Raw genomic sequence first — 24,426 nt, 5'->3', positions numbered from 1 at the left:
AATTTCCAAAAAGTTTTTGGTAGATTATCTTTGTCATGAATATTGAAGGAGGAAGATGAAACCTAGCATTCCATAGAAGTGTGAACTAAAATTCTTGTTTAGTCTGGACTTGGTCCCGGCTTAACTTATGAGAATACCACCCATTGTATTTAAACTCCTCAAATTTTAAATTTCAAAAGTTCTGCCACTCGAGTTTGAGCATTGATATCTCTGTATACTGTATGATTAATTATTTCTAATACATGTACATGCTATTCCTGCTTTGACAATTACTTTGTTTACCAACAGAAACACCAACTACAAATAAAGAAACTATTATTCTCATGGTTACAATTCAACAACAAAACCAAGAAGGATAACTTTTCAAGTAAAACAAAAATTATGAACAGTGTCGATCCAGTACTTTTATGCACTACAACTTCAACAGATATAGATTTTGTTGTTGTTTAACTTTGTTACTTTGCTTTTAACAAAGGCTCTTTTCCACCGATGGGCTTTTTGTGAGTTCACTGGCAAATTGCCCTTAAAGTACATTTTCCCTGGAATATGCAATAGTATACACACAAAATTAATTATAATCGTCATCTAACGTCACAGGTAAATTACACACTACCTCTTCCAAGCACCATTACAGAGACCGAGTCCAGAAAATATTAAATATGTGTCCTCACACACATAGAGTGCTCCCTGATAAATAATGACCTCGCTTTTCTGATCTATCTTTGATGAACTTATTCTACAAGACAAAGCTCTGGAAATTGTCTTACTGTAGCAGCCCTTGAGAATGGCTGGATTCATAATTAATGAAACTCAAGATATAATTTCTTTAGAGACCTACAAATAATTTGAGCAATCGACACTTTGTGTCTGGCTGGTTCTACCCTGTTATAACAAATATTTTATTTTAGATTTGGGATGTAATCCCAGCAGAAATAAATACACAACAAAAGGGTACAAGCCTTTCAGGTAGCCTTCGAAAATTAAAAATAATACACAAACACAGCAGACATTACCACACAAATGTAGTGGATTTAGACCCGTTTTTCTAAAAGATATGCTTATCATTGGGTTATCTAGATTTTGTACATGATTAGTGTGCACCTCAGCAGATATTATCCTAGGTTCTCATTGTTTGTATGCTTTTTCTCAGATTGAACAATGACATATATTTGCTTACAAAAAATTATGTCATATCAATAAAGAATTGGAGTATTCATGAAAATTAAGAAGTAGACATATCTTTTTCTTCAGATCAGCAATAAATAGTTTTCAGCTGCTATTTTTCTACTGCCTTATTTAATATAAAGAATATCTTCGCATAGAATACCGTCACTAAGTGTGGAGCTTTGATAGTGAAAACTTGTTACTTTTATTTTACATACCTGGGCAGCATTTCACAAGACCGTACAAGTTCGACAATAACTCATTGAAATACTGTGTTTCAGTGGAATGTCAGTGAGCTTGTACTTATGACGGTTTTGTGAAACGATGCCCGTATAATTGCTGGGTTGAATGCAGCATTTCATAGTGACAACAAAACCTTAAGCTGCAAAGTCAACTAATTTAATTCACTTGCGGTGATAACGCCTGTAGCTCACGGCCCATTTCACTGGTACATGTACCAATCACCTAAAAGAATATAATTTGTGTATAGCTAGAATGTATAAAAATAACTTTAAAAACATCACCCCATATTCTTTTATGGGCTAGGGGTCTTTAGGATAAGGAGTATGAAGAACATAAAAATATCACAAAGCTGTGCAAACAGAACTCGGGTCTGACTCGAGTTTCCTGAAGGCCTTATCTTGTGGAATCACATACAGGTGTGTCCAGTAGTCTACTCACCAGTTGAATTTATGATTGATAAGTGAGAGTGTATTTAAAGGCCCACTGCACTAGTTATAGCTATTTGCGCCTTCTATATAGCAAACAATGCCTAATCAGTGCCTGTTAGTCCCCCATGATCCCCTTTTTTTTTTAACTTTCAAAATTTCTTTTCAGAAGTACTATTTGAAGGTCATATTTCGAATACACTATTACCACATGGAACAACTAACATAAAGAACAATAAAAATTAATAATTAGTGATTGGTACTTCTAAGTCCGACCTGCATTACAATTGGACCTCTTCTGGCATCTCTTCGCCCATGAGACCGGCTAAAAGGTTGCGTGTAGTGAGGATGGACATGGCTATCCTTGTCTCCTCCGATGCACTGCCGATGTGAGGGAAGACAACTGAAAGGCAAGGAAGAGAAGAAATGATTTTAAAATAAAATTGCAAAGGATTAAGGTTCAATCTTGCCCATTGCAAAATAAGAGAAACATGATATTTGAATTTGTATGGCGCTAGATTTTCAGTCTTGCCCTTTCCAAATTGATAGAAACTGGAATTTAATTATAACCTTCCAGAGCACAAGGTTTTGATCTTGCCCTTTCTAAATTTAGAGAAACAGGTGCGTGTATGACACTAAGCTCAACACTGTCAGCGTAACACATTCCCATTAACCAGCAGTTTAGTGTCACCTTTTGGTGATGCCTTACTTTTATATTTGATCACGAATGCTCTAAATTACAATTTATAAATGAGCAGAAACTTTTTTTTTTTAAATCTAGTCCAAACGTCTAAATATTTTGTACCTTTCACGAATAAGAGCAATTTAATTGAATATCATCATTATAGTCTCTAAATTGGCCATTTCTTGTTCATTATTTTGTGATTTTCATTCATATTATCTCTTTTATTATACATTTTTTTATTTTGTAACTATGAAAGAGTGTAAAATACAAATAACTTGCCAATTTGAGAAAGAAAGGCTGATTCATTTAGGCCATTAGAAAACTCTGAACTTCTTTGAGTTGAACTGGACAAGAGTGGACAGCCTTCTTGCAATAGGCTCATGTGTATATAACATTGCATATATGAACACTCCCACATGGAACTATGTATGAGTGGATACAACTGTGTAGGCTACTTACCACAGTTATCGAGTTTGAGGAGTGGGTGGTCAGTGGGTAGAGGTTCTGGGGTGGTCACATCAAGACCAGCTCCTCTGATCTGACCAGTGGTCAAAGCCTCGTGGAGGTCATCCTGATTCACAACAGCTCCTCTGCAACCACCATCAAATGAAAAAAAAGAGACAATTTTTAAAAAGAAGAGAAGTTAGAATTGCATGGTCTAATCTGGATTCTCAATAAATCAATTATAACATGAATATGGATAATTATCATGGAGGTCCCCATTTAATCTTCATATAAAGTTCTTGGGCTGTGGTTTGTCTAGCATACTAAGGGGGTATTTAGGGCTTGAATTGTTCTGAATTGTCTACAGCAGTAACAGTCAGATTTGTTTCAACAAGTAAAATATGAATAAATTTACTAAAACTTGCTGAAGATCACTTGCATGCACTGAAAAGCACCAACACAAATATGCACATGTGGGAATACATGAGGATATGTTCAACCTATTGGTCTATCAATCAGATTCTCCTCATCAAACATATTACATGTATATACATCTCATTCATCTGTAGTCTATAAAGGCCCAGATATGCCACTTGCATTAGGCCCATTGATATTGGTCAACTGTCACTGCCAGCAGAAAGAAGAACATGTTTTGATACACATCATCATCACATTCTGACAAGCGAACTAAATGGAATGGAACCGCCATCCAGTGTAAATCTAGATGAATCTTGTTACCACATATCTTGACAATGGTACCTTTCATATCATAATAATAATAGCAATAGCAATAAAAATGATAGTGGAACTCCAGTGCAAATCTAGATGAATCTTGTTACCACATATCTAGACTTCGTACTTTCATAATAATAATAGCAATAGTAATCATAATCAGTGCTCATGTCTAGCACATTGCCACTCCCAGTGCTCTATTATTATTACCCGGCTTTAGAATGGCGGCCATTACAGCGCTCTAGCATTTTAAGAAGTCAAGTTCTTGGTAGTCTATTTAAAGCCTGACTGCACTGGTTTGGACAGGAGGGATTAGACCTCTCTGGAAGGTTACTGACAGGTGGTTATCTCATCAAATCAGCTATCAATTAATGTGAGAGAAAGAGGATCATGGGGGCCCAATGGTCACCGATAAGCCATTATTTGCTACATAGAGGACGCAAGTAGCTATAAGTAGTGAGGTGGGGCTTTAATAAACCAAATTCCTGGCAGTGTATTAACCCCTCTACTCTCACCTGCTAATGTTGACAAAGATGGCATTGGAGCTCATCATCTCAAAGACCTTTTTGTTGAAGAGCCCTTTGGTCTGAGCGTTGAGGGAGCAACTGACCACCACGAAACCAGACTCCTTCACTAGGGTCTCAAAGGGAACTGTGCAAAAACAAAAGAGAACAATGTACATCATTCATATCGTACACATCATTAAAAAGGTCATACCTTTTTGTATGCAGTAACACTTCGGCTGCTTTCCTCACCCCTCTGCACGGTTGCTCATTTTCCACACGTGCAATTATGCACAAAACAACAGGCACCTATCGACTAAAGGATTGCTTTGTGCAACAAAATATCTTTGCAAAATAATCAATTTCCTGTCTTGATTAGCTCTATGAAAACCCATTCAACACTGGTTTAAATTGAGCTTGCACTGGAAATAGTTGAATAATCTTGAATCCTTTGGTCTATCTATCCCATGATTATTTATACAACATGGCACCTGTATTATTGGTGTATCGTATAAAAAGTTAACACATCATAAATTGACAATGAAATAAATATATGAACAATCACAACATTCAAACCAAGTCAGATATTTCTTGCATTATTCCCATGAAAATTATAATTATCTCAAAAGAGTATAGTGAGTACTTTGGAATCCCTTACAGAGAAAACAAATGTGGGAGTTCACAAGTCATTTTATGACAGCAAAAATGTACTTTGTACATTTATACAATGTGCATGTGTTTATCTCGCAAAACAGTATTCACTTATTAGTACGCTGACCCTTTGCTGTACAACTGTAGGTCAAATTTTGTAAACCGGTACTAAAAAAAAGTGATATAAAAAAGATATTTTACAATGAATATGAGAAAATCAAAATTGTGTTTCCTAACAATTAGTATCCAATCTGAAAATTATACTAACTATATACTCTAGCATCAGGTTATACAACTGCTCTCAGTGAGAGTTAAAAGTCTTGCCACTTACACTGTGAATACACATAGTCAAATGCTACTGAGTTCATTCTACATTTGCTGGCAGTTTTATTTTTCAATTCTCTTTTCATAAGACATGCTGGTATATATAAAACTCTCCATGGGACCTATTTCTAGAAGTTCGGCAACATGAACTGAAAAGTGCCACATAAACGTACAATGTCTGCACACTTTATAGTTCATCTGAAATTCAATGGATTTAAATTTATAATCCTAATCACAAAGTAAAGATTGGTGTAAGAGTTGTGATTTCACTTGAACCGATCTTAAAGCCCCACTGCACTACTTATAGCTACTTCTGCCCTCTAAATAGCAAACAATGCCTAAGCAGGGACCACTGGTCCCTTTTTCCTTATGTTAATTGAGAGCTGATTTGATGGTGACCAGGCAGGGAGGTCTAATCCCTCCTGGCCAAACTAGTGCAGATAGGCTTTAAAGGGTTAAGGTTACAAGGATTTTAGGGTTAAATCTGGGTAAGTTGGAAGCAAGCTGAAGGTATTCTGCTAGCCTGAGAAAACTGATTGCTGGGTTATTTTTAGACCGCAACCTCCATGATTGACTTACCAAATTCAGCCGGCAGGCTATCTGCTTCAGCTTTCTTGCTGTTGCCGCTGTAGAGGAACCTCTTGACTCCGAACGGCTTGAGACGCTGGGCGATTGCCATGCCTATCCTGCCTAGTCCAACGAGACCCACTGTGCTGTTGAGAAGACCTGGGCCTGTGAGCCACATGGGCTTCCATGTACCCCAACCTCCACTACAATTAATCAATAATGAAAATAATACAAAATGAAAGAAATAGAGAGCAAATTTGTCCTACAAAGCTAAATATAAATTGCCCTTGATAGGATCACCCAATATTTGCTCAAGAGCCAAAATATTAAATGATTCATCATGTTATTCTTGAATGACCAACTTCAGACTTTAAAAAAAAATTGTTCGACTAACTTATTGTTTATAGTTTGATTTGATTTGATTTTATTTTATTCAGACAATATAAAAATATATACATGTCTTGGGTTACAAAACAAGGTTTAGAAAAACCCATACAAGTTTGCATCCCAGATATGGACAGTAAAATGGCATACATAATTACACAGTAAATACTAATACATAAAATATCGAAGTATGACATAAGTTATAGTTCAATATAAATACAGCAACAGAAATACAAGTTAGAAATTGCAAGACACTTCTATTTTAAAAATCTAGATTGAGATGTTTTACCAGAGCCGATTTAAAGGTATTTCAGTCATATACAAACAAAAAGACAAGAGTTTTGACAAACAGTGCTAAATTTGTTACATCTAGTCTAGATTATATAGATAAATGTAACTATGACTTACTTTTTGACATTGGTGACTCCCTCAGCAAGTCTCCTTGATGTTGTTAATAGGAGACCTACAGTAAGCTCGGCCGTAGCATCAGTCAGAATGCCAGGGGTGTAACCTATACGGATCCCTCTGAAAGATAAATACAAACATTCATTAAAATTGTACAATTATAAGCACCCCTGTCTAAAAGAGTGTATTCATCTATCTCTGAAAGCTTGGGAAACCTAAATTGTAGAATGGAAATCTTCCAACAAGATATGATAACAATTTGCCTCTTTTGTACGTCCACTCGATAGGCAAGAGAGCAAAAGTGGCTGCTAATACACATGTACGTGTATGCACATACAGTATTCCATTTAGAATTTTGTTGTTCTTTTCTTTCTTCTGTCGTGGAGGGTGGGGGAATAACCTCGCTAATATAGACTGGTTTTATTTTAATGCTTTCTAAATGTAATTGTTAAGTAAATGGTAAGTATAAACATCCTTAAGTTTTGATCCCTCTGAGATTTTCGTGTGGGAAAATAAACCAGGTAGCATTTTTTTTTTTGCTTTTCTCTTATCAGGACCCTATCCTCACTAATGACAAAAACACTATGATAATACAGTTAAATGCAAGTTGGTTTAGAGGTACATAATACATAAAGGGTCAGATCTTTTTCTTTGCCAACAAACCAACTCTGACGGACCCCAGTGTAGATATATATATGATGTTATTACAAGTAAATCATCAGACATCGATAGTCATATCTGACTGATACACATCTGTAAAAACCAAATTACAAGACTACATGCACGTAGGTCCTGGATGTATTTAGAATCTGTCAACTCCATTCTTCTACCCACCTCTTCCTGCATTCGTCCAGGTTGATGTGATCATAGCCGACAGAGAGGGTGCTGATGGCCTTTAGACTCGGTCCAGCGGCATCCATGACGGCTCCATCAATACGATCAGAGAGGAGGCAGTAGAGACCACTGATGCCTGGTACGTTCTTGAGAAGGACATCTTGGGGGACAGCATCATCAGAGTCCCATATTGAAACCTCACACCTATCAATAATAATAATAATATTCCGTTTTTATATAGCGCTTAATACAAATGTCTCTAAGTGCTTTACAGATGTACTATTATACCCAGTCATTGGATTCAATACTCTCCCGCACACACAGTGTGCACAATCTCCACTCCCTGGGGAGCATTCCAGCCAGGCGTTACTTGACGCTCATAAACTGTTTGACCAACAATGAAGGTAGCATCCTACCGGGTACACATTTAACACCTGGGTGGAGAGTGGCAAGTGCAGGTTAATTTTACCAAAGGATATTAGTGCCGTGTTGGGATTCGAACCCTCGACCTCACCTGTGTGAAGTTATCTACCGTAATGTCTCAGATCCTATGATCATTACGGTAGATAACTTCATACAGGCACACGCTCGCCCGCAACCCACCATTAGTATGTACTTGACTTGTATTGTGTAGCAGTTTGCCGTGAAACCTGTGAAAAAGTGTATACCATTACCAATACACTAATACACTAATATCAACGTTTTTTTTTTAAAAAACTCAAAAAATAGCAAGAAAATTGACACAAAACAGGTAATAATACATAATGAATTTTAACTCATGATCTTTATTTAAACATTTGATGAATATTTACTTTATTTTGGGTATGTTTTAGTGGGTCAAATTTTGGATAGATTTCTAGGCTTCTGTTAGGGAGGCCAATGCCCAAATCTAACTTTTTAATTACTAATTTGTTTATACTAAAACTAAGATTAAAAGAAAGCATTTACTTTCACTAAGAAAATCCACCCATCTGCCGACTCCATGGGTTCCATCAAATAGGAGATATCCAGCTGGTTTGTAGCCATTTCCTTCTACGCCTTTCCGTACGTAAGAGCCTTGAAACAATTATATTTCATGTCGCAAAGTTACGTTCATAATTAGACAGGCCCGAGGGACAAAGTTCATGATGAAGTTTAAAACTTCGCGCGAAAGTGCAATCACTCAACAGCGGCTAGCCTTGAATCGGTCGCACACGTACACACCTTCTTCTTCTTAGTTGATCCCTCCACCGACACAGGCAAGCCCCGATGCAGGCTGAAGTCCAGCCATCAATGTGCGAACGATTACATCTTCTACTACTACGAGCCGAAGACGATGGTTCAAAAAAGGAAAGAAATATATATAATTCATTGATATTTACCTTAGATGTGTATTCCAATAATTTGATTTCCTCATGAGTATTCCTTATTATCAACGATCGAGAAGTTACGAGGTCCAATTAAAATCCATCTTGCAGCGAACACAATCATAGCACACATCCATGCATGCAACGTACGTGTACTAATATTTCTCTCACTCTCTCTCTCTCTCTCTCTCCCTTTCGCTATACGTAACATACACACTCACTAACCATGTATCATACAAAACACACCTTCAAATCATGGCTTTCGTTTCAATTCTCAATTGGAGTATAGACTGCTCACGTAGACTTTTTTTTTTACTGAAATATCTTTTTTAACACTTCTCATACATTACTGCACGACACTCGTATCTAGTGCTGTGAGAATAAGGTACTAGGGTCTATAAATAAGACTACGCTTTGCGCACGATCTGACCGGAGCTCAGATTATGTCGCAATACCCTTTATTTTTGGCGCGAACAATGACGTCACTGTTCACTGTTTTCCTTCTCATTTTGAGATGGATGTAGCTATAGGGCTCAAACCAACGCAAGATTGACAGAAACATCGTACTCTATCTACTTTCGAATGTTCAGTTTGTAAAAATCTGTATTTAAAAAGATATAATCTTTTTTCTTTATATTTTCTAGTTGTTAGAAGTGGCAATTGTGAACATCTGAAATGTTGATCTCTATCAAAAGTTCTTTACTCAAAACGGATCCCATATTTTTAGGGTCTACCTTCTGCCAATGAGAAGGTTTTAAGTGAGCAAACCTCTACGCCCTCTAGGATTTTCTTAGTCGGTGGTGCGAGTGCGTCAAGGTCGTCTGCAACCACAATTATTGGATTAAAAAACGTCAAAATCTGCAAGATTGTCAACAAATGGTGAAAGACTGTTACAGATCCGTGATTATAGGTATGTTGTGAAATGTATAATTGTATTTTCTTTTCATATTTTCTTCAATTTTTATTTTTACATCATTTTTTTCCCTTTGCTAATTTTTTGAAGTGGGCGACGAGCGCACAAATCGTAGGTGTAGAAGCCTTACGCCCGGGCATTGGCCTCCCTACTTCTGTTCTGAGTTGAACCAGGCCAGCGCCTTTGATGACATGTAGTTAGATCTATTGAGATTTAATTTAATTGTGCAAGACTTAACAGAATTCCACAAGTCATGGATCAAAAATGTCAAATGACCTCAAAAGCCTCATGTTAATAAAATATCTACGTAAAACTTTCGACTTCGACATTTATCAACCCCACCATTCAGCGATAAGCTGGCATGGAGGGCGGCCGGTGCTGTGCGATCACCGACAGGTGCTGCACCGCTACCACTCACGCGTACGCGCAAGTGGAAGAAAACGCGATCGATCGAATCTAATTTGTAAAGATTCAGTAGCCTGCATATACTCACTCTTTCGAAAGTAAATCAAGACCCTCTTTGGGAATCCTACGAGTTACATAAACTCGAGGTTTTCCTCCACTATTCATGTTGACAGCAGTGACTTTGGAGCTTGTAAAAATAGAAGAACAGATCCCGGTTGCCTTTCTTACAGAAAATCCCCTGTAACAAACACGTGCAGATAATCTAAGACCTATCGCTGCCGTGCGTTGCATGGTAGCTAGCTGATTACAATCAGTATGTACACAATTACAATGGCGCCTTTACCTATAATAAATCATTGAATAAAAATACCGGTATTATTGGTACATCCGGTATATCACTCATGCGTGACGTTAATTATGATGAGTAATTATACGATTGCGGGGCCCTCAGGGCGAACATACTGATGAGGCTACCCTCGGTGAATTATGACTCATGCATTATGAAAACAATTAAAATGACAATAATTATTGTTTTATGACATTTTCTAATATTTACATTCATGGTGGCGTCGCCATCTCAAACCACCATTGACTTTAAAGCTTATCAACACTATGTGGCTAGGAGGGATTAGACCAACTCAGCTCTCAAATAACATAAGAAATTAGAGGATCATAGGGGACCAATAGGCACCGATTGGGGTAGTTTTCTATATAGGGAGCAAGTAGCTACAAGTAGGACAGTGGGGCTTTAAACGTCTCGTATTGCCTTTTATGGCAAGAAACTAATCTGCATTTACCTCTCTCAACCCATGGTGTAGTCATTAAATGCTGTAAGCACCGAAAACATAGCCTATATAGGAGCGCCCTGATGAGCATTGCCTGGTGTGTTTCTGTGGCGGATTCAGGGGCACAGGGGGCACGGTGCCCCCCCCCCCCCGGTACTAAAGGGGGGTAAGGGGGAAAAGAAAAAGGGAGACAAGGAGACAAAGGAGGGGAAAGAAATGAAAGGGAAGAGAGAAAGAAGAAGAAAAGCGGGGAGAGAAAAAATTAAGGGAAGAGCTGAGAAAAAGGAGGGGGAAAGGAAGTAAGGGGAAGAGAGAGGAGAGAAGAGGCGGAAAAGGAAGAAAGGGGGAAGGCCGGAGGAGAGAAAAGGGGGAAAAGGAGAATAATGAGAAGGGAAAAGAAAGAAAGGGGGATGATACTATAAGAAGATGTTTTTGTTTTGTTTTTTACCGGGAAAGGGGCGGGGGGCACGACATTTTTGCAGTGTGCATAATAACGGGGTCCCTCTTGCCAGGCGTATAGCCCCCTCCCCCCCCCCCCCCCCAAAAAAAGCACAAGATGAACACAAAAAAAGAGATGGAAAAAAGGGGGAAAGAGAGAATTTTTGTGAGTTAAAGGAGAGAAGGGAAACAATGAAAGAGAATTAAACAACGATAAAAGAGAAGTGCGAGAGCATGAGGAATTGAATTTCTTTAAAAGGAATAATGGATAACACCCAGGGGCGTGGCTAAAGGGGGTGTGGGGGTGCGACAAGCTTCAGACAAATATTAAAAGTAATAATTTAATGAAACGTCAAAGCATCATGCGGGAGGGGGGCAATTGAAGTCAGACTAGGATTAGGAGTCGAGAACGGTACAACGATTCGTCTTCTTTCTCCAATAATTTAATGATAGGTGAACGGTTCCGCGCTTCGCGGGGGATGGGCGAAAAAGAATTCAGACAAGGATTTAGAGTAATAATTTAATGAAACGTCAAAGCTTCCGTACTCCGCGCGGGAGGGGGGAACAAAATTCAGACAAGGATTATAGACTACAGTCGAGAACGGTGCAGCAAATCGTCTTCTTTCTCTAATAATTTAATGAAGTGTCAAAGCTGCCGCGCTTCGCGCAGGAGGGTGGAGGGGGGTGGGGGAGAAAATCACAAAATTAATGTGCATTATCACATTTGAACTGGTTTTTCAACTGTTAAATCAACTGGTATTTTGCTGGTTTTCAACTGGTAAATCAACTGGTAATCATCTACTGGTTTTCAACTGGGAAATCAACTGGTAATCATCTACTGGTTTTCAACTGGTAATCATCTTTTGGTTTTCAACTGGACCTGGTAATCATCTACTGATTTTCAACTGGTAATCATCTGGTGTTTAACTGGGAAATCAACTGGTAATCATCTACTGGTTTTCAACTGGGAAATCAACTGGTAACCATCTACTGGTTTGAACTGGTAATCATCTACTGGTTTTCAACTGGGAAATCAACTGGTAATCATCTACTAGCAACTGGTAAATCAACTGTCAATATCAACTGGTCTCAGATGTCAACTGGTATTTCTACTGGTTTCCAAATTGTATCAACTGGTATCAACTGGTACTAGTTGAGACCAGTTGAGACCAGTTGAGACCAGTTCAAACCAGTAGATACCAGTTGGAAATCCTTACTGGTTTCAACTGGTATCAACTGGAATTTCGACCTGGGGCTGTTGACCTTAAAGGTATAGACCAGTTCTGGTCATGCGATTGCATTGTTTTTATCTATCAATTATTGGAGTAGAAAGGTAACCCTTAAAATCTGATGGCCCTTTCTACTTCATTTTGTTGTTGTTGTTGTTGTTGCTTATCCCAGCATTCTGGATAATATGCCCCAAAATCTTTTACACAATAAATGGACCCCCTAGTTCAAGTGCCCGTTCAATTAAAAAAATGTAGGCCTACAATACGACGAGACCCATGTAGAGGTACATGCATGTCCCAGGACGCAGTGGTTTGAGGTTTCACGAAGAGGGGCATATATTATATCAAAGAAACGTTATCAAGAACAATGATTTTATTGAATCGTTGTTCAGGCCTGGTATGTTTTTATTCGAATAAAGTATTGCTCAAGTTGATCGAGAGATAACGTGTATAACAATAATGTTAAATGTATGATTTAAGTAAATCTATAATATAAAACAATTTTCCAACATTGCATCAGTAACTTGGTAAACTGATCTTAATTATAAGTCGTTAGTATCAAGTTTGTACATTGCAGGTCTGTTTATATAATATATATATATATATATAATATCTTACTGCAAATAAACATGTCAAGTGTTCATTTTCAATGGATAAGAAATATCTTAGGGGTAAACTTTAAAAAAAATAGAAATTAGCTGTGTTGGCTGAAGCTGGTGAATGTCCTATCAAAATCGATATTATGTAAGTATTTCATGAAATATTGGACTCGCACGAAAATTGCTGATGAAAACTCTTTGGTATATTCTTCTTTTCAAGAAAATAGAGAAATTTCAGCAAAATCTATTAGATGTCTATTTAGTAAAGAAAGTTAATTTATATGTTGACGGAAATAATGAATGTCTAGAATTAGAAAATATTATAGATAGCGATAATATAGTCGGAGAGAAAACAGAAAATGAAACTTCGAGAAATATATGATTCTCAATTTATGAAGCATTACGTATACGGAAAGTAGAAAAGTAAATTGTGAACATGTAGATTATGTAAGCAAAACATAAAACAACAGTTTCGTGTTTTTTTTAAGTAATAAATTACGTAAAAATATTTGCCGATTTAGAATAAGATAATTTACCCATTGAAATTGGAATGCATACGCCCGAATATATTACCAACACATTTACGTGCCTGTAATGATTGTAATAGTGGGGAAGTTGGAGATGAATATCACACAACCATGGCTTGTACATTATTTAGTCCCCAGAGTATATTGCTTGGAAAATTAGTATCATTGATAAGAAATTTAAATATTTGAACAATAACGAAACATTCGTAAAGATAATGAAAAAAGACGATAATAACGTTATTTTGTATTGAATACTAGAATATAAGATATGTTTTATCTGTAAGAGGAGAATTTCGACAAGTTTGTGCATAATGAAACTAGACGTTGATAAAGTTATTTGTAAAATTGTTTAATATATAAGATGTGTTATATCTGTATGAGGAGAAAATGTGTAAACTTTGTACAGGTGGAAAACAAAACAAGAACTGCTATGATTACTTTTTGTTTGTTAATGATCTGTAACAAAATGTCATTATACCTTACTCTCTTAAAAAAAAGAGAGTGAATTTTCACTCTATTTTCACTTTCTTGGGAGTGACGTCCGTGATCACTTGTTTAGGGGTGAAAATCGTTGATTTTAGAGTGCTCTCTAAGAAGAAAAGAGTGAATATTCACTCTATTTTCACTACATTTTCACTCTCCAGAGGAGTGACGTCCGTGATCACTCGATTTTTTTTAGAGAGTATGACGATGTTATTTCCACCAAAAAAAAAATGAATTTAAATTAGAGCAATTAAAGTAAAACATGACCTTGAAATAAATATTAAACAATCTAGGCACAACTATTTCGTCAAAGAATATTGAGGATGAATACAGGCCTCTGTTTAGTTCATGTCCATTAAAAACCTGAACAACCTGTAAATAAAGAAGAAGGCGGAAGGAAGTTTGAAAAAAATGATAATGAGCGTGACATTACAAAAACAAAAGTAGAAAGACGATCATACATTTATTCGGAGAGTGTGCAATGAGAGAGAGAGATCGAGAGAGAAAGGGAGAGAGAAATACCCAGAGAGAGAGAGAGAGAGGGAGAGAGTCACAGAGAGAGAGAGAGAGCTAGAGAGAGAAAGAAAGAAAGAGAAGATGAAACTTCAGTAGAAATGAAGAGGGGTAATAATAATACAAATACTTTGTTCTTTTTAATATAGTGCATTTCATGTCTGTTGACATTTCAATGCGCTTTACAATAAACATAACAAGATCATGAAAGGAAGATGAAACAGAAACATAGAAAACAATAAAGTACCTACAAATAGAAAAAAAATACAACATTACTTATCCTTAAATACTATTCATGTGCTAATTTGAAAAGATGAGTTTTGAGTTTAGATATGGGTATAGAGAGAGAAAAAGAGAGAGAGAGAGAGAGAGAGAGAGAGAGAGAGAGAGAGAGAGAGAGAGAGAGAGGGCGGGAGAGAGAGAGATAGGGGGGGGGAGAGGTCAATTCATTTCATAATATAAGTTTATATTAGAAAAGACAATTTAGTCGGTGATTAAAGTTGAATTAAAAAAGTGAATGAATAGACCGACTGCCTAATACCGACGTATAACAACATACAGTCAAACCTGTAAATGCATGACCACTGTGGACAGGTGGGCTTTATAGAAAGGTGGCCATCGTAAGTAACAGGTTTGACTGTAAAAGAGTGAACGATGTGGTTGATGATGACTATAATTATGCACTACCGTAACATCAAATTGTGTTTCTTTTTGATCGATAACTTCAGATGTAAAAGTGATGGCGGTGAGCAAAAGCGCAAACACGTATAATCGACTGAATTGGGAAGAGGCTGTAAGTATTTTATTGCACCGATAGTTCCTAAGGTTTAATATGATGATATTCAAACATTTCTTAACCTTTATATTTTCATTTGGTGTGATTTGATGTCGGATTGACCGAGATTCGTGCTATTCTTGAGCCCCATGCCGTGGAGTCATATTTAGTTTGTATTGCCCCATTCGTATGTATTTGTGTCTGGTTGTTCATGTTGGTACACTCGGCAGAAAAAGAAAGTGGACACACTTTATTGCTCACAATGTTCATATAAACCGTCAATAATGTAATAAAATTAATATAAAACTAGAAGAAAATGTATACTCTACCAATATCAATTAAGATAAAGTCTTGAAATATTATGCTTGGAATTGGATGGGCACATAAACGGTAACCGCTAGAAGAACGTTTGATTAAGAAAATATCAATAATATTTAGGCTAGAGTAGAGTAGACTAGATCTAATTCTTCTTCGCTATAAGTACAGGCCACCGTCGAGTGTATTCTCGTACTGATTGTAGGTGCTGTGCATGTGTATATATACAAGTAGTCGTTCAAATGTCCGGAAATCTATCGTCAATCTCTGTGAAGCGCTGCTTCATACTAAGTGTATGAATATCGCGGAGACAACGTGCACGTTGTCCCCGCGATATTGCCATTGACGATAACGTGTATTCACTTCCGGGGTTTATGGTGCGAACGGCTATCCATACTTTCATTCACTATACGCGCAGATGTTACGCGATGTAACCATGGTTTGGACTGAGCGGAGCTCACGCCTCCTTAATTAGCTGATTCCAAAAATGTGGGAAGGGTATTTTCAAACTGTTAGGCCAAATGATCCCTTTGGGCTAGCGAAAAAAAAAGCACCTGGATATTATCCTTACGTCTAGCCCTACTTAAGCCGCAGGGGCGCGGCTCAGGAAAGTGGCAAATTTTGGAGCTAGGATGCAAACAACATTTCAATCGCTGTTTTGACCAAGATATTTTTAGAATTCTGGGAGTGGCCCCCTATGGGGAATATGGAGAAAAACCTGTTCTTTCATATGACACCTCATTTATTGAATTTCACCTTCAGGATCATTTGTTATAAAGGTTTGAATTTCAAATTTTTTCATAAAATCATTGACCAATTTTGCATGGTCGCACAACGCACGTAGACCACATAGGGATGCGTGCAATCTCTATGGGAGGGATTTTAGCACACAACATCGGGTGCGCAATCAGACCCCCTACTTGAATACTTAATTACAAATTTAACACTCAGAAATCACAAGCTGATCTTTAGCTTTAATGGCCATTAGTATATATTATATTACTCCTGATATATCCAGTTATAATCCAAGGTCGAAATCCTGTCCAAAAATGAAGAAATCCCCACTAGAATATAAAATCTAGGTTAAATGGGGGAGTCTTCTTATGATCAAATCTCTTCTTCATCATATAATATACAGCTTGCCTTACAAACCATTCTTTAAAGCCAACTTATTTCTTGCTGGGTAGGATTTGCCTATAGCATTTCTCGATTTAAGTGATAATAACACCAAGAGCGTGATGCATGGCTGACAATGAAGGATGCACATTTTCCTCTAACTTTACTATGATTAATCCATGAATGTATTTACTTGTGTCATTGTAAGAGATATATGCAGAATCTACAGACTACAATCATATCTAAATCCTTTGCTCTCTTTCAATTTTTCTTTCCAGGACTTCCCCATTCTCTGCCAAACATGCCTCGGTGATAACCCCTATGTTCGTATGGTAAGTAGGCACTTTTTGTAGAGGTGTTGTGGTCCTGTGGATAAGTCTCAGGATATTTTGAATATGTCCTTTGGCAAGTTCAGGTGAGGTAAATGGGTATCATCATCATCATCATCATCATCATCATCATCATATTTATTATTATTATTATTATGTTGTACAACCCCAAGAGAACAAGTAAAGTATGTTCTTAGATGTTTCTTTAAGCCAAAGTTGTAGAGAATTTAATCCTCAGATTATAACAATGAAAACAGATAAGTTATTGGTTTTCTATAACAACAACAACAACAACCATCTTCATACCAAATTTAGGGGGAATACCAAATTAGGCATTTTAATAGGTTGAGAAATTGAAGTTCATATTTTAAATGTCATTCTGCTCTAAATCTGCTTTCAGTCATATTTTTATTAATAACTTAGTGAAGTATGTCAAAACTGTTGTTCTTACATTGCTAAAATTACAAATCAAATTAATATATCTTTGTGTTGTATTTCTTACCGTAATATGTTCATATTTAGACCAAAAAAAAGTAAAAAGGGAAGAAAAGAAATAATTTATGGGCGAGTGCAAACTCCATGTACTGGTAGTCCGTCATCGATTTCCATTTTTCCGATATTTCTTGATATTGAGGTAATTGGTATTGAGGAAAGTGCCATTTTGTCATTGTTATTTGTTAGCAGCAACACCATAACTTGTATGAAGGAACCTATAGATTGCTAACGACAAAATCATCCCTGACGTTGTATTTTATTATCCAAAGTAGACAAAGGAGAAGTTCGGGCGGGAGTGTAAGATATGTCAGCGTCCCTTCATGGTGTCCTGGTCATTGAAAAATTTTTGCAGCGAAACCATAGCATAACTAGAGTTGATAACGGCAAAATCATCCCTGATGTTTTATTTTTCTAGACCAAGAAGAAGTTTGGGCGGGAGTGTAAGATATGTCAGCATCCCTTCACTATGGTGCGATGGTGTCCTGGTCATTGTAATTTGTTTGCAGCAAAACCATAGCACAACTAGAGTTTGATAATGGCAAAATCATCCCTGCAAGGCATTAATCTTCATTTACCACACTCGACCCAGGTGAGGTAAATGGATACCTGGCAAGAATTACTTCCTTGAAATGCTGGAGCGCTGTGATGGCAGCTAGGCTAAAGCCGGTGTAATAATAAATGCGCCTAGGAATAGAATTTCTGGATAGACGGCGCAATAGAAATTCCTATCATTATTATTAATATTATTATTATTATGTTTTATTTTTTTAGACCAAGGAGAAGTTTGGGCGGGAGTGTAAGATATGTCAGCGTCCCTTCACCATATTCCGCTGGTGTCCTGGGGCTCGGATGAGGTTCAAGAAGACGGAGGTCTGCCAAACTTGTAGCAAACTGAAGAACGTCTGCCAGACTTGCCTGCTAGATCTTGAGTATGGTGAGTGTTGCGAAGTCATGTAATCTATCTTCCGTTTAGTGTCAGTTGTAATTGTGCATTTTTGTTTTAAATGTTTCTTTACAGGTTTTGTTTTCATGGCTTTGTTTTAGACCAGTTTTTTTTTGTATTGAACTTCATAAAGATGCGGAGTAAATCAATAAATAAAATCAATCAAATGATAAGTGATGTAGCCACCATACAAATAAAATTTTAAAAAAGTGATGTAGCCCGGCTTAAAGAGCCAGAACGTAACACATATATGGTGATGATAAGGCCAAAATATCAAAACATGGGCATATAAAAACTGCAAATGCATCATTTCATGCAAAAAAATTCCCCCCCCCCCCCCCCCCCACAACAGAAAAGAAGGAAAGAATATAAAATGAATTAACAGAAATAGATAAAGAAATAAATAAGTAAATATGAATTAAAGAATGATTAATGGATGGATGAAATAAATTACCCAGTCAAGGTGATTCAGTTTAGTCCAGGACGAGCGCTCCAGGCTTTTGATAAAAATCCACTAAGAACACTGATTATATTTAGAACTTTTTATAAATGTCAACCCTTTTCTATTTTTGTATCAGGTTTACCAATCCAAGTACGTGATGCTGCCCTCAATGTCAAAGATGAAATGCCCAAATCTGATGTCAACAAGGAGTACTACTCCCAGAACATGGAGCGAGAGGTATGTCAACTCCATCTTTGGGTTTCTTCTGATAGTGGCAGCTAGTTTGTGTTTTCATATCCATTCTACAGTTCAGTAGAGAAAGGGATTTGTGCTCATGTAATATCTATGCAGTGAGAGCACATGTAGTTGACAACTACATTATTCATACTTTTACCAAGTTTTGTAGTTTTTTTTAAGTATGTGAAAAATTGATTTGTTCTGATTTATGTGTCTTGAAAATGTGACATCTAAAAGAATTCAACAGGCCCTAGCTCAAATAATCCATCTTTCATTCTCGAGTTACAAAAAATACAAAAACCATCAAATTTACAAGGGATATGAATAATTCAGTTTTTAATTGTATGATAATAATTCTACATTCTAAAGTCAGAATATGTGTCTATGAATTCAATCCCTAAGCAATTTGAACTACATGATAAAAGAAATCTTTATTTAGAGTAGGAAGTAATCAAACTTAGACCTAACTATTATTTTGTTCTGACCCATGATCATTTAGTGATCCATCATATTATTAAGTTATGTGTATATAGTTTGCTGAATATGGAAGTTCCTGTCTCTCAGTCTCTCATCTTCATTGAATGATATTCCAGAATCCAAACTTATATGAGCAAAGCTATGTTATTCAATATTGATTTGTGTATAACCATTAACAGGTTTATTTTCCAAGATTAATCATACTTCACTACTGTCTTTGATATTTAAATTTAACATTTGCATTGTTGTGTCATCATATCACAGCTGGCCAATGCTGAAGGTAACCAAGCCCTAGGTGCTGTAGGGAAGGCCCAGGCCCCTAGCGATCTTCTACTCAAGCTGGCTAGGACCACACCATACTACAAAAGGAACAGACCTCATATATGCTCCTTCTGGGTCAAGGGGGAGTGTAAGAGAGGAGAAGAGTGTCCGTACCGGTAAGCTGACAACCTCATCTTAACCCATTAGCGACTAGAGATTATGTAAAAATGGCCTATTACTCACTAGAGGATGTTGCAACTTTGCTCTCATTTTGACATTGTTCTGAACAACATGCGCTATTTTTCTATGCTGAATCCTACTCTAGACATTGTAAGGATTAAGCATGTATAAAATTATCACGGTAGACCCCATTGAAGGATATGAAAGCGTGTTGAAAATGGATAAAAGCGGACGGGCGGTTCAGTGAGTAAAAGGAAGGGCGGTTTAGTTGCTAAAGGGTTAAAGCTCCATATCCTTTATCGAGGTGTGAGAGGGGTCGCAGAAAGGGAGAGGAGGCAAAATGATGAGGTGCGAAAGGAAGTAAAATTGATGGGGATAAGAGAGAAGATTAGAGAGAGCAGATTGAGATGGTATGGACACGTGGAGAGGAAAGATGAAGATGAACTGATTAGATGGGCAGCAGAGAGAAAGGAGAAAGGAAGGAGAAAGGTAGGATTGCTCAGGAAGAGGTGGATAAATTGCATTAAGGAAGAGGAGGTGAAAAGCGGTAACCAGGGAGGATGATGATGATGATGATCCTTACTAGACCAGTTTGTTTTTGTGTGTTGGAAATTATTATAGACTGAAACTTTACCCGATTAAAGTATATTCATGACCGGTTTAGAGAAATAAAATGTTGGAATGTACGTTCCATCAACTTTTTTTTGTTTTTGACGTTGTCATTAAAATTTGGGCAACTTGCAAACTCTGAAATATTAATAAATACATTTCTATTTCTTTCATTGTGAGACATGGGATTTCATGCATGATATATCAGTTAACCCAATTCTATCTTGCAATATTTAAAAAATGTGTGGATAAACAAGTTGGCTATAGCATAGTTGAAGAAAATTACTCATCCATACTTTATTTCAGCCCTTGTTTTTTAATTTCATTCATGTAAATGCTTTGTTGTTCATACATTGCTTTGTTAATTCATCACCTTGTGTTTTGTTTTTGTGTAATCCTAGGCATGAGAAGCCAACAGACCCAGACGATCCCTTGGCTGATCAGAACATCAAGGATCGTTTCTACGGAGTGGACGATCCCGTAGCCGACAAGCTGATGAGACGAGCGGCGGCCATGCCTAAGCTAGAGGCTCCTGAGGATAGGATGATCACAACGCTCTACGTCGGTGGCCTGGGGGACAAAGTCACAGAGGAAGACCTCAAGTAAGTATCCACTTTAAAGCATCGTTCAGATATGATGCTGCAAAACTGCACCATTTAAAAAAATGATGATGTAAAGTAGAATAGTCTACACATTTCTGTATCTTATAACACTGAGATAAGTGAATATGTGTATGACCTTTGTTGCACATAGGTTACATTTACATGCACATTTAAAAAAAAACTTTTTTCGTTGTTGCAGTGGTTTACATTTCTTTAGATGATTTCAATTTAAGTATTCAATTCTTCTCAATCTTCCATTGCAGGGGTCACTTTTATCAATTTGGTGAGCTGAGGAGCATCAACGTGGTTCCCAAGCAGCAGTGTGCTTTCGTCACCTTCACAAACAGGCAAGGAGCCGAAGGAGCTGCAGAGAACTCCTTCCAGAAGCTGATCATCAAAGGTCGAAGGTTAAACATCAAATGGGGGAAGCCCCAAGCCCAGCTGGGGTCAGGGAAGAAGGAGGACGACAGCGAGAAGGAGCTCAACTATGAACCTGTACCGGGTCTGCCTGGAGGTAAGTGCTAAAAGGCCTTAAAGTCACACTGTACTTCTTATAGCTACTTGTGCCCTCTATATAGCAATTAATGCCTAATCGGTGCCTGTTGGTCCCCCGTGATCCCCTTTTTCTTATGTTAATTGAGAGCTGATTTTATGAGATAACCACCTGTCAGTGACCATGCAGGGTGGTCTAATCCCCCCTGGGCCAAACTGGTTCAGACAGGCTTTAAGTCACATAATACAAAATTACAAATGATAACAGAATAATGATAACAGAAAGGCTTCTACTTGATCTTGATTCAAGATTCTGAATAGAATGAATCTTTTTAATTTGTTATCAAAGTATTCATTTACTTGACACGCAGACACATACATGATGACATATCAAAGAGATAACAGATGTGATCGTTGGTTTAGCCTCTTGTAGAGTTGTTTATTTTGTCATATTTGTACCTTAGTTAACGAGAGAATGTACATGTTAGCACTTCCATGTGATTTGAAAATAAATGTAAATACAACTATTTCGTAGAGATCAATGGATATAACTATGCTGTGTGTATGAAGATCTTTTGGAGCTGTTTAGACATACCATCTGCCTTTAAAGTTATTTGTACTATAGCTGGAAATTTTATTATGGTTCTAATGTAACGTCAGAGTTTTTAGACCAGTTATTCAATCCTAGCTTCATTAACAAGTTTTTTAATATTCAGTTTTCTTATCTTGTTTCCCTTGCAGTATTACCACATCCACCACAAATGAACCAAGACCAAGGCAACGCACCATTCCCTCCCCCCATGCTACCTCCCCCTCCCATGAACAACCCGCCCCACCCCCACCACGCTCAGTTCAGACCCCCTCCAGGCTACGGCATGGGTATGCCCCCACCCCCTCGGTTACCCCCTCCTCCCCACCACATGCACCCAGGCAACAGGGGAAGGTTCCCCCCTCCCCCTCCAGGTGGACCACCCCCGAGGATGCCCCGGTATCCTCCGCCCCCTCCCTTCGGGGGCAGGAGAGATGGCCCAATGCCGCCCCACATGCGACACAGAATGCCCCTTCCCCCTCCCCCGAACATGCCTCCACCCCCCAGGTCACAGCAGGGTAGCGGGAAGCCTCCAGCGGTACATTACCCCTCCCAGGATCCACAGAGGATGGGGACAGGGGTAGAGGAATCATCTTCTAAATCTTAGTATTCTGTCTAAGTCTAACACCGTAAGGGTTTTTGAAGGGGTAGTCCACCCAGAATCAAGTTGGTGTTCATAAGAGCAGGAAATGAAAGGTTGATGAAAATCCAAGTAAAGTATAATACAATGAAGATGTTTTAAATCTCTGATGGATTAACAAAAATGGTAACTCTGTGATTTTTCTTTGTTTTGTATAAGAAACAAGAAATTATTTTATTAATAAATTATTTACTCCTCTTTGAAATCGATCTATTCCTGAATCGAAACCAGAAAATTATAAAAGTTTGATAACTTGCATTCTATTTATAACAAATTTAATGGGGAAAAATTGCTGATAGCAAGGACAATCATTACAACTTTCATATGGTTTGTTGTATTTTCCTCCAACTTTCGCCAATCTATTTCTGTCATTTTCTGCTTTTATTAAAACCAACTTTGTATAAGAGTGGACTTTCCCTTCAAACCTTGAGTTACCTCAGTTTAAACATAGAAATCACTCTTTTAATACAATTCTGATGCATGGGATGAAATTGTATAGCCTCCATAGACTAGACATCCTTCTGTATGTACGTTGTACCACAAACAAGCTACAAAGGACTACAGACCAGTATGTCTCCCATATTTCCAGTTACACTTTATTTTAATTTAATTTTATTCTGGAAGGCAACTGATAAAGTATCACTCGTGTAGTCAGTCTCTCAACTTTGTGTTCCATTGTCTGTTTACGTTTATGGATATTTCTGTCTCGTGTACAGGCAAATCCTATTTTAACAAACTTGCTTGTAATGAATACCGCCTATTGTGGTGATAATTTCATCTTGTGACAGTGCTTTGTGCAGGTCTTTACACTTTCTTCGGGTAGGATTTGCCAGTATAAATGTGTTGTACCTTTTTTAGATTATTTTTGTCTGAATTGTCGAGAGTGGATATTCTTGCTACAATTTTTGTTTTAAATGTTAACATACTGAGCAGATGCAAGTCACATTGCAGGAGGGTAGGAGGTGGGGGAGGGGGGGGGGTGTGTATTTAAAGTATGAGATTCTGAGATTTTCCTCTCTGTATTTGTCTTTCTGAACACTTTCCCACATAGTTCTCGTACAGTGGAACCTGAAGTGATGGGGACCCATAACATTTCATGCACCCTTTATGACCTTGTGTAGACATGTATCGATAACCAGCCTATTTGAAATGCTCCCCCTACCTGGCTTATTATTATTGATAGATTTTTACTGTGAATAATGGCTGGGTAAAATTTAGTTGTTTACTTTTCTTGTAAGTTGAATTTGAAACCTGTAAATAAATGACCATTTTGGAAACTACAGTGCTACATGCGCCGCAATCTTTTTCATTTCGAGTTGAAACTG

At 37.5% G+C, this 24,426-nt stretch overlaps 2 protein-coding genes across 2 annotated transcripts; one reads left to right on the top strand and one right to left on the bottom strand.

Moving 5' to 3' along the window:
- Positions 1–261: 261 nt before the first annotated feature.
- On the bottom strand, positions 262–10,340 carry LOC588349 (glyoxylate reductase/hydroxypyruvate reductase). The gene is made up of 7 exons (XM_788038.5): positions 10,114–10,340; positions 7,362–7,565; positions 6,531–6,647; positions 5,751–5,941; positions 4,209–4,344; positions 2,977–3,107; positions 262–2,235 (listed from the first exon to the last, which is right to left on the bottom strand). The coding sequence occupies exons 1-7, from the start codon at positions 10,314–10,316 to the stop codon at positions 2,114–2,116; spliced, it is 1,104 nt and encodes a 367-aa protein (XP_793131.2). The 5' UTR covers positions 10,317–10,340; the 3' UTR covers positions 262–2,113.
- Positions 10,341–15,296: 4,956 nt separating this feature from the next.
- LOC588322 (pre-mRNA-splicing factor RBM22) lies at positions 15,297–23,222 on the top strand. Its single transcript, XM_003729814.3, has 8 exons — positions 15,297–15,392; positions 17,084–17,137; positions 18,401–18,563; positions 19,151–19,251; positions 19,993–20,165; positions 21,180–21,380; positions 21,644–21,894; positions 22,614–23,222. The coding sequence occupies exons 1-8, from the start codon at positions 15,339–15,341 to the stop codon at positions 23,066–23,068; spliced, it is 1,452 nt and encodes a 483-aa protein (XP_003729862.2). The 5' UTR covers positions 15,297–15,338; the 3' UTR covers positions 23,069–23,222.
- Positions 23,223–24,426: the final 1,204 nt, after the last annotated feature.

This window comes from Strongylocentrotus purpuratus, unplaced genomic scaffold (assembly GCF_000002235.5).
Source record: "Strongylocentrotus purpuratus isolate Spur 01 unplaced genomic scaffold, Spur_5.0 spur5_scaffold_10, whole genome shotgun sequence".
In the NCBI taxonomy this organism is placed as follows: Eukaryota; Metazoa; Echinodermata; class Echinoidea; order Camarodonta; family Strongylocentrotidae; genus Strongylocentrotus; species Strongylocentrotus purpuratus.
This window is presented reverse-complemented; position numbering and strand designations above follow the sequence as displayed.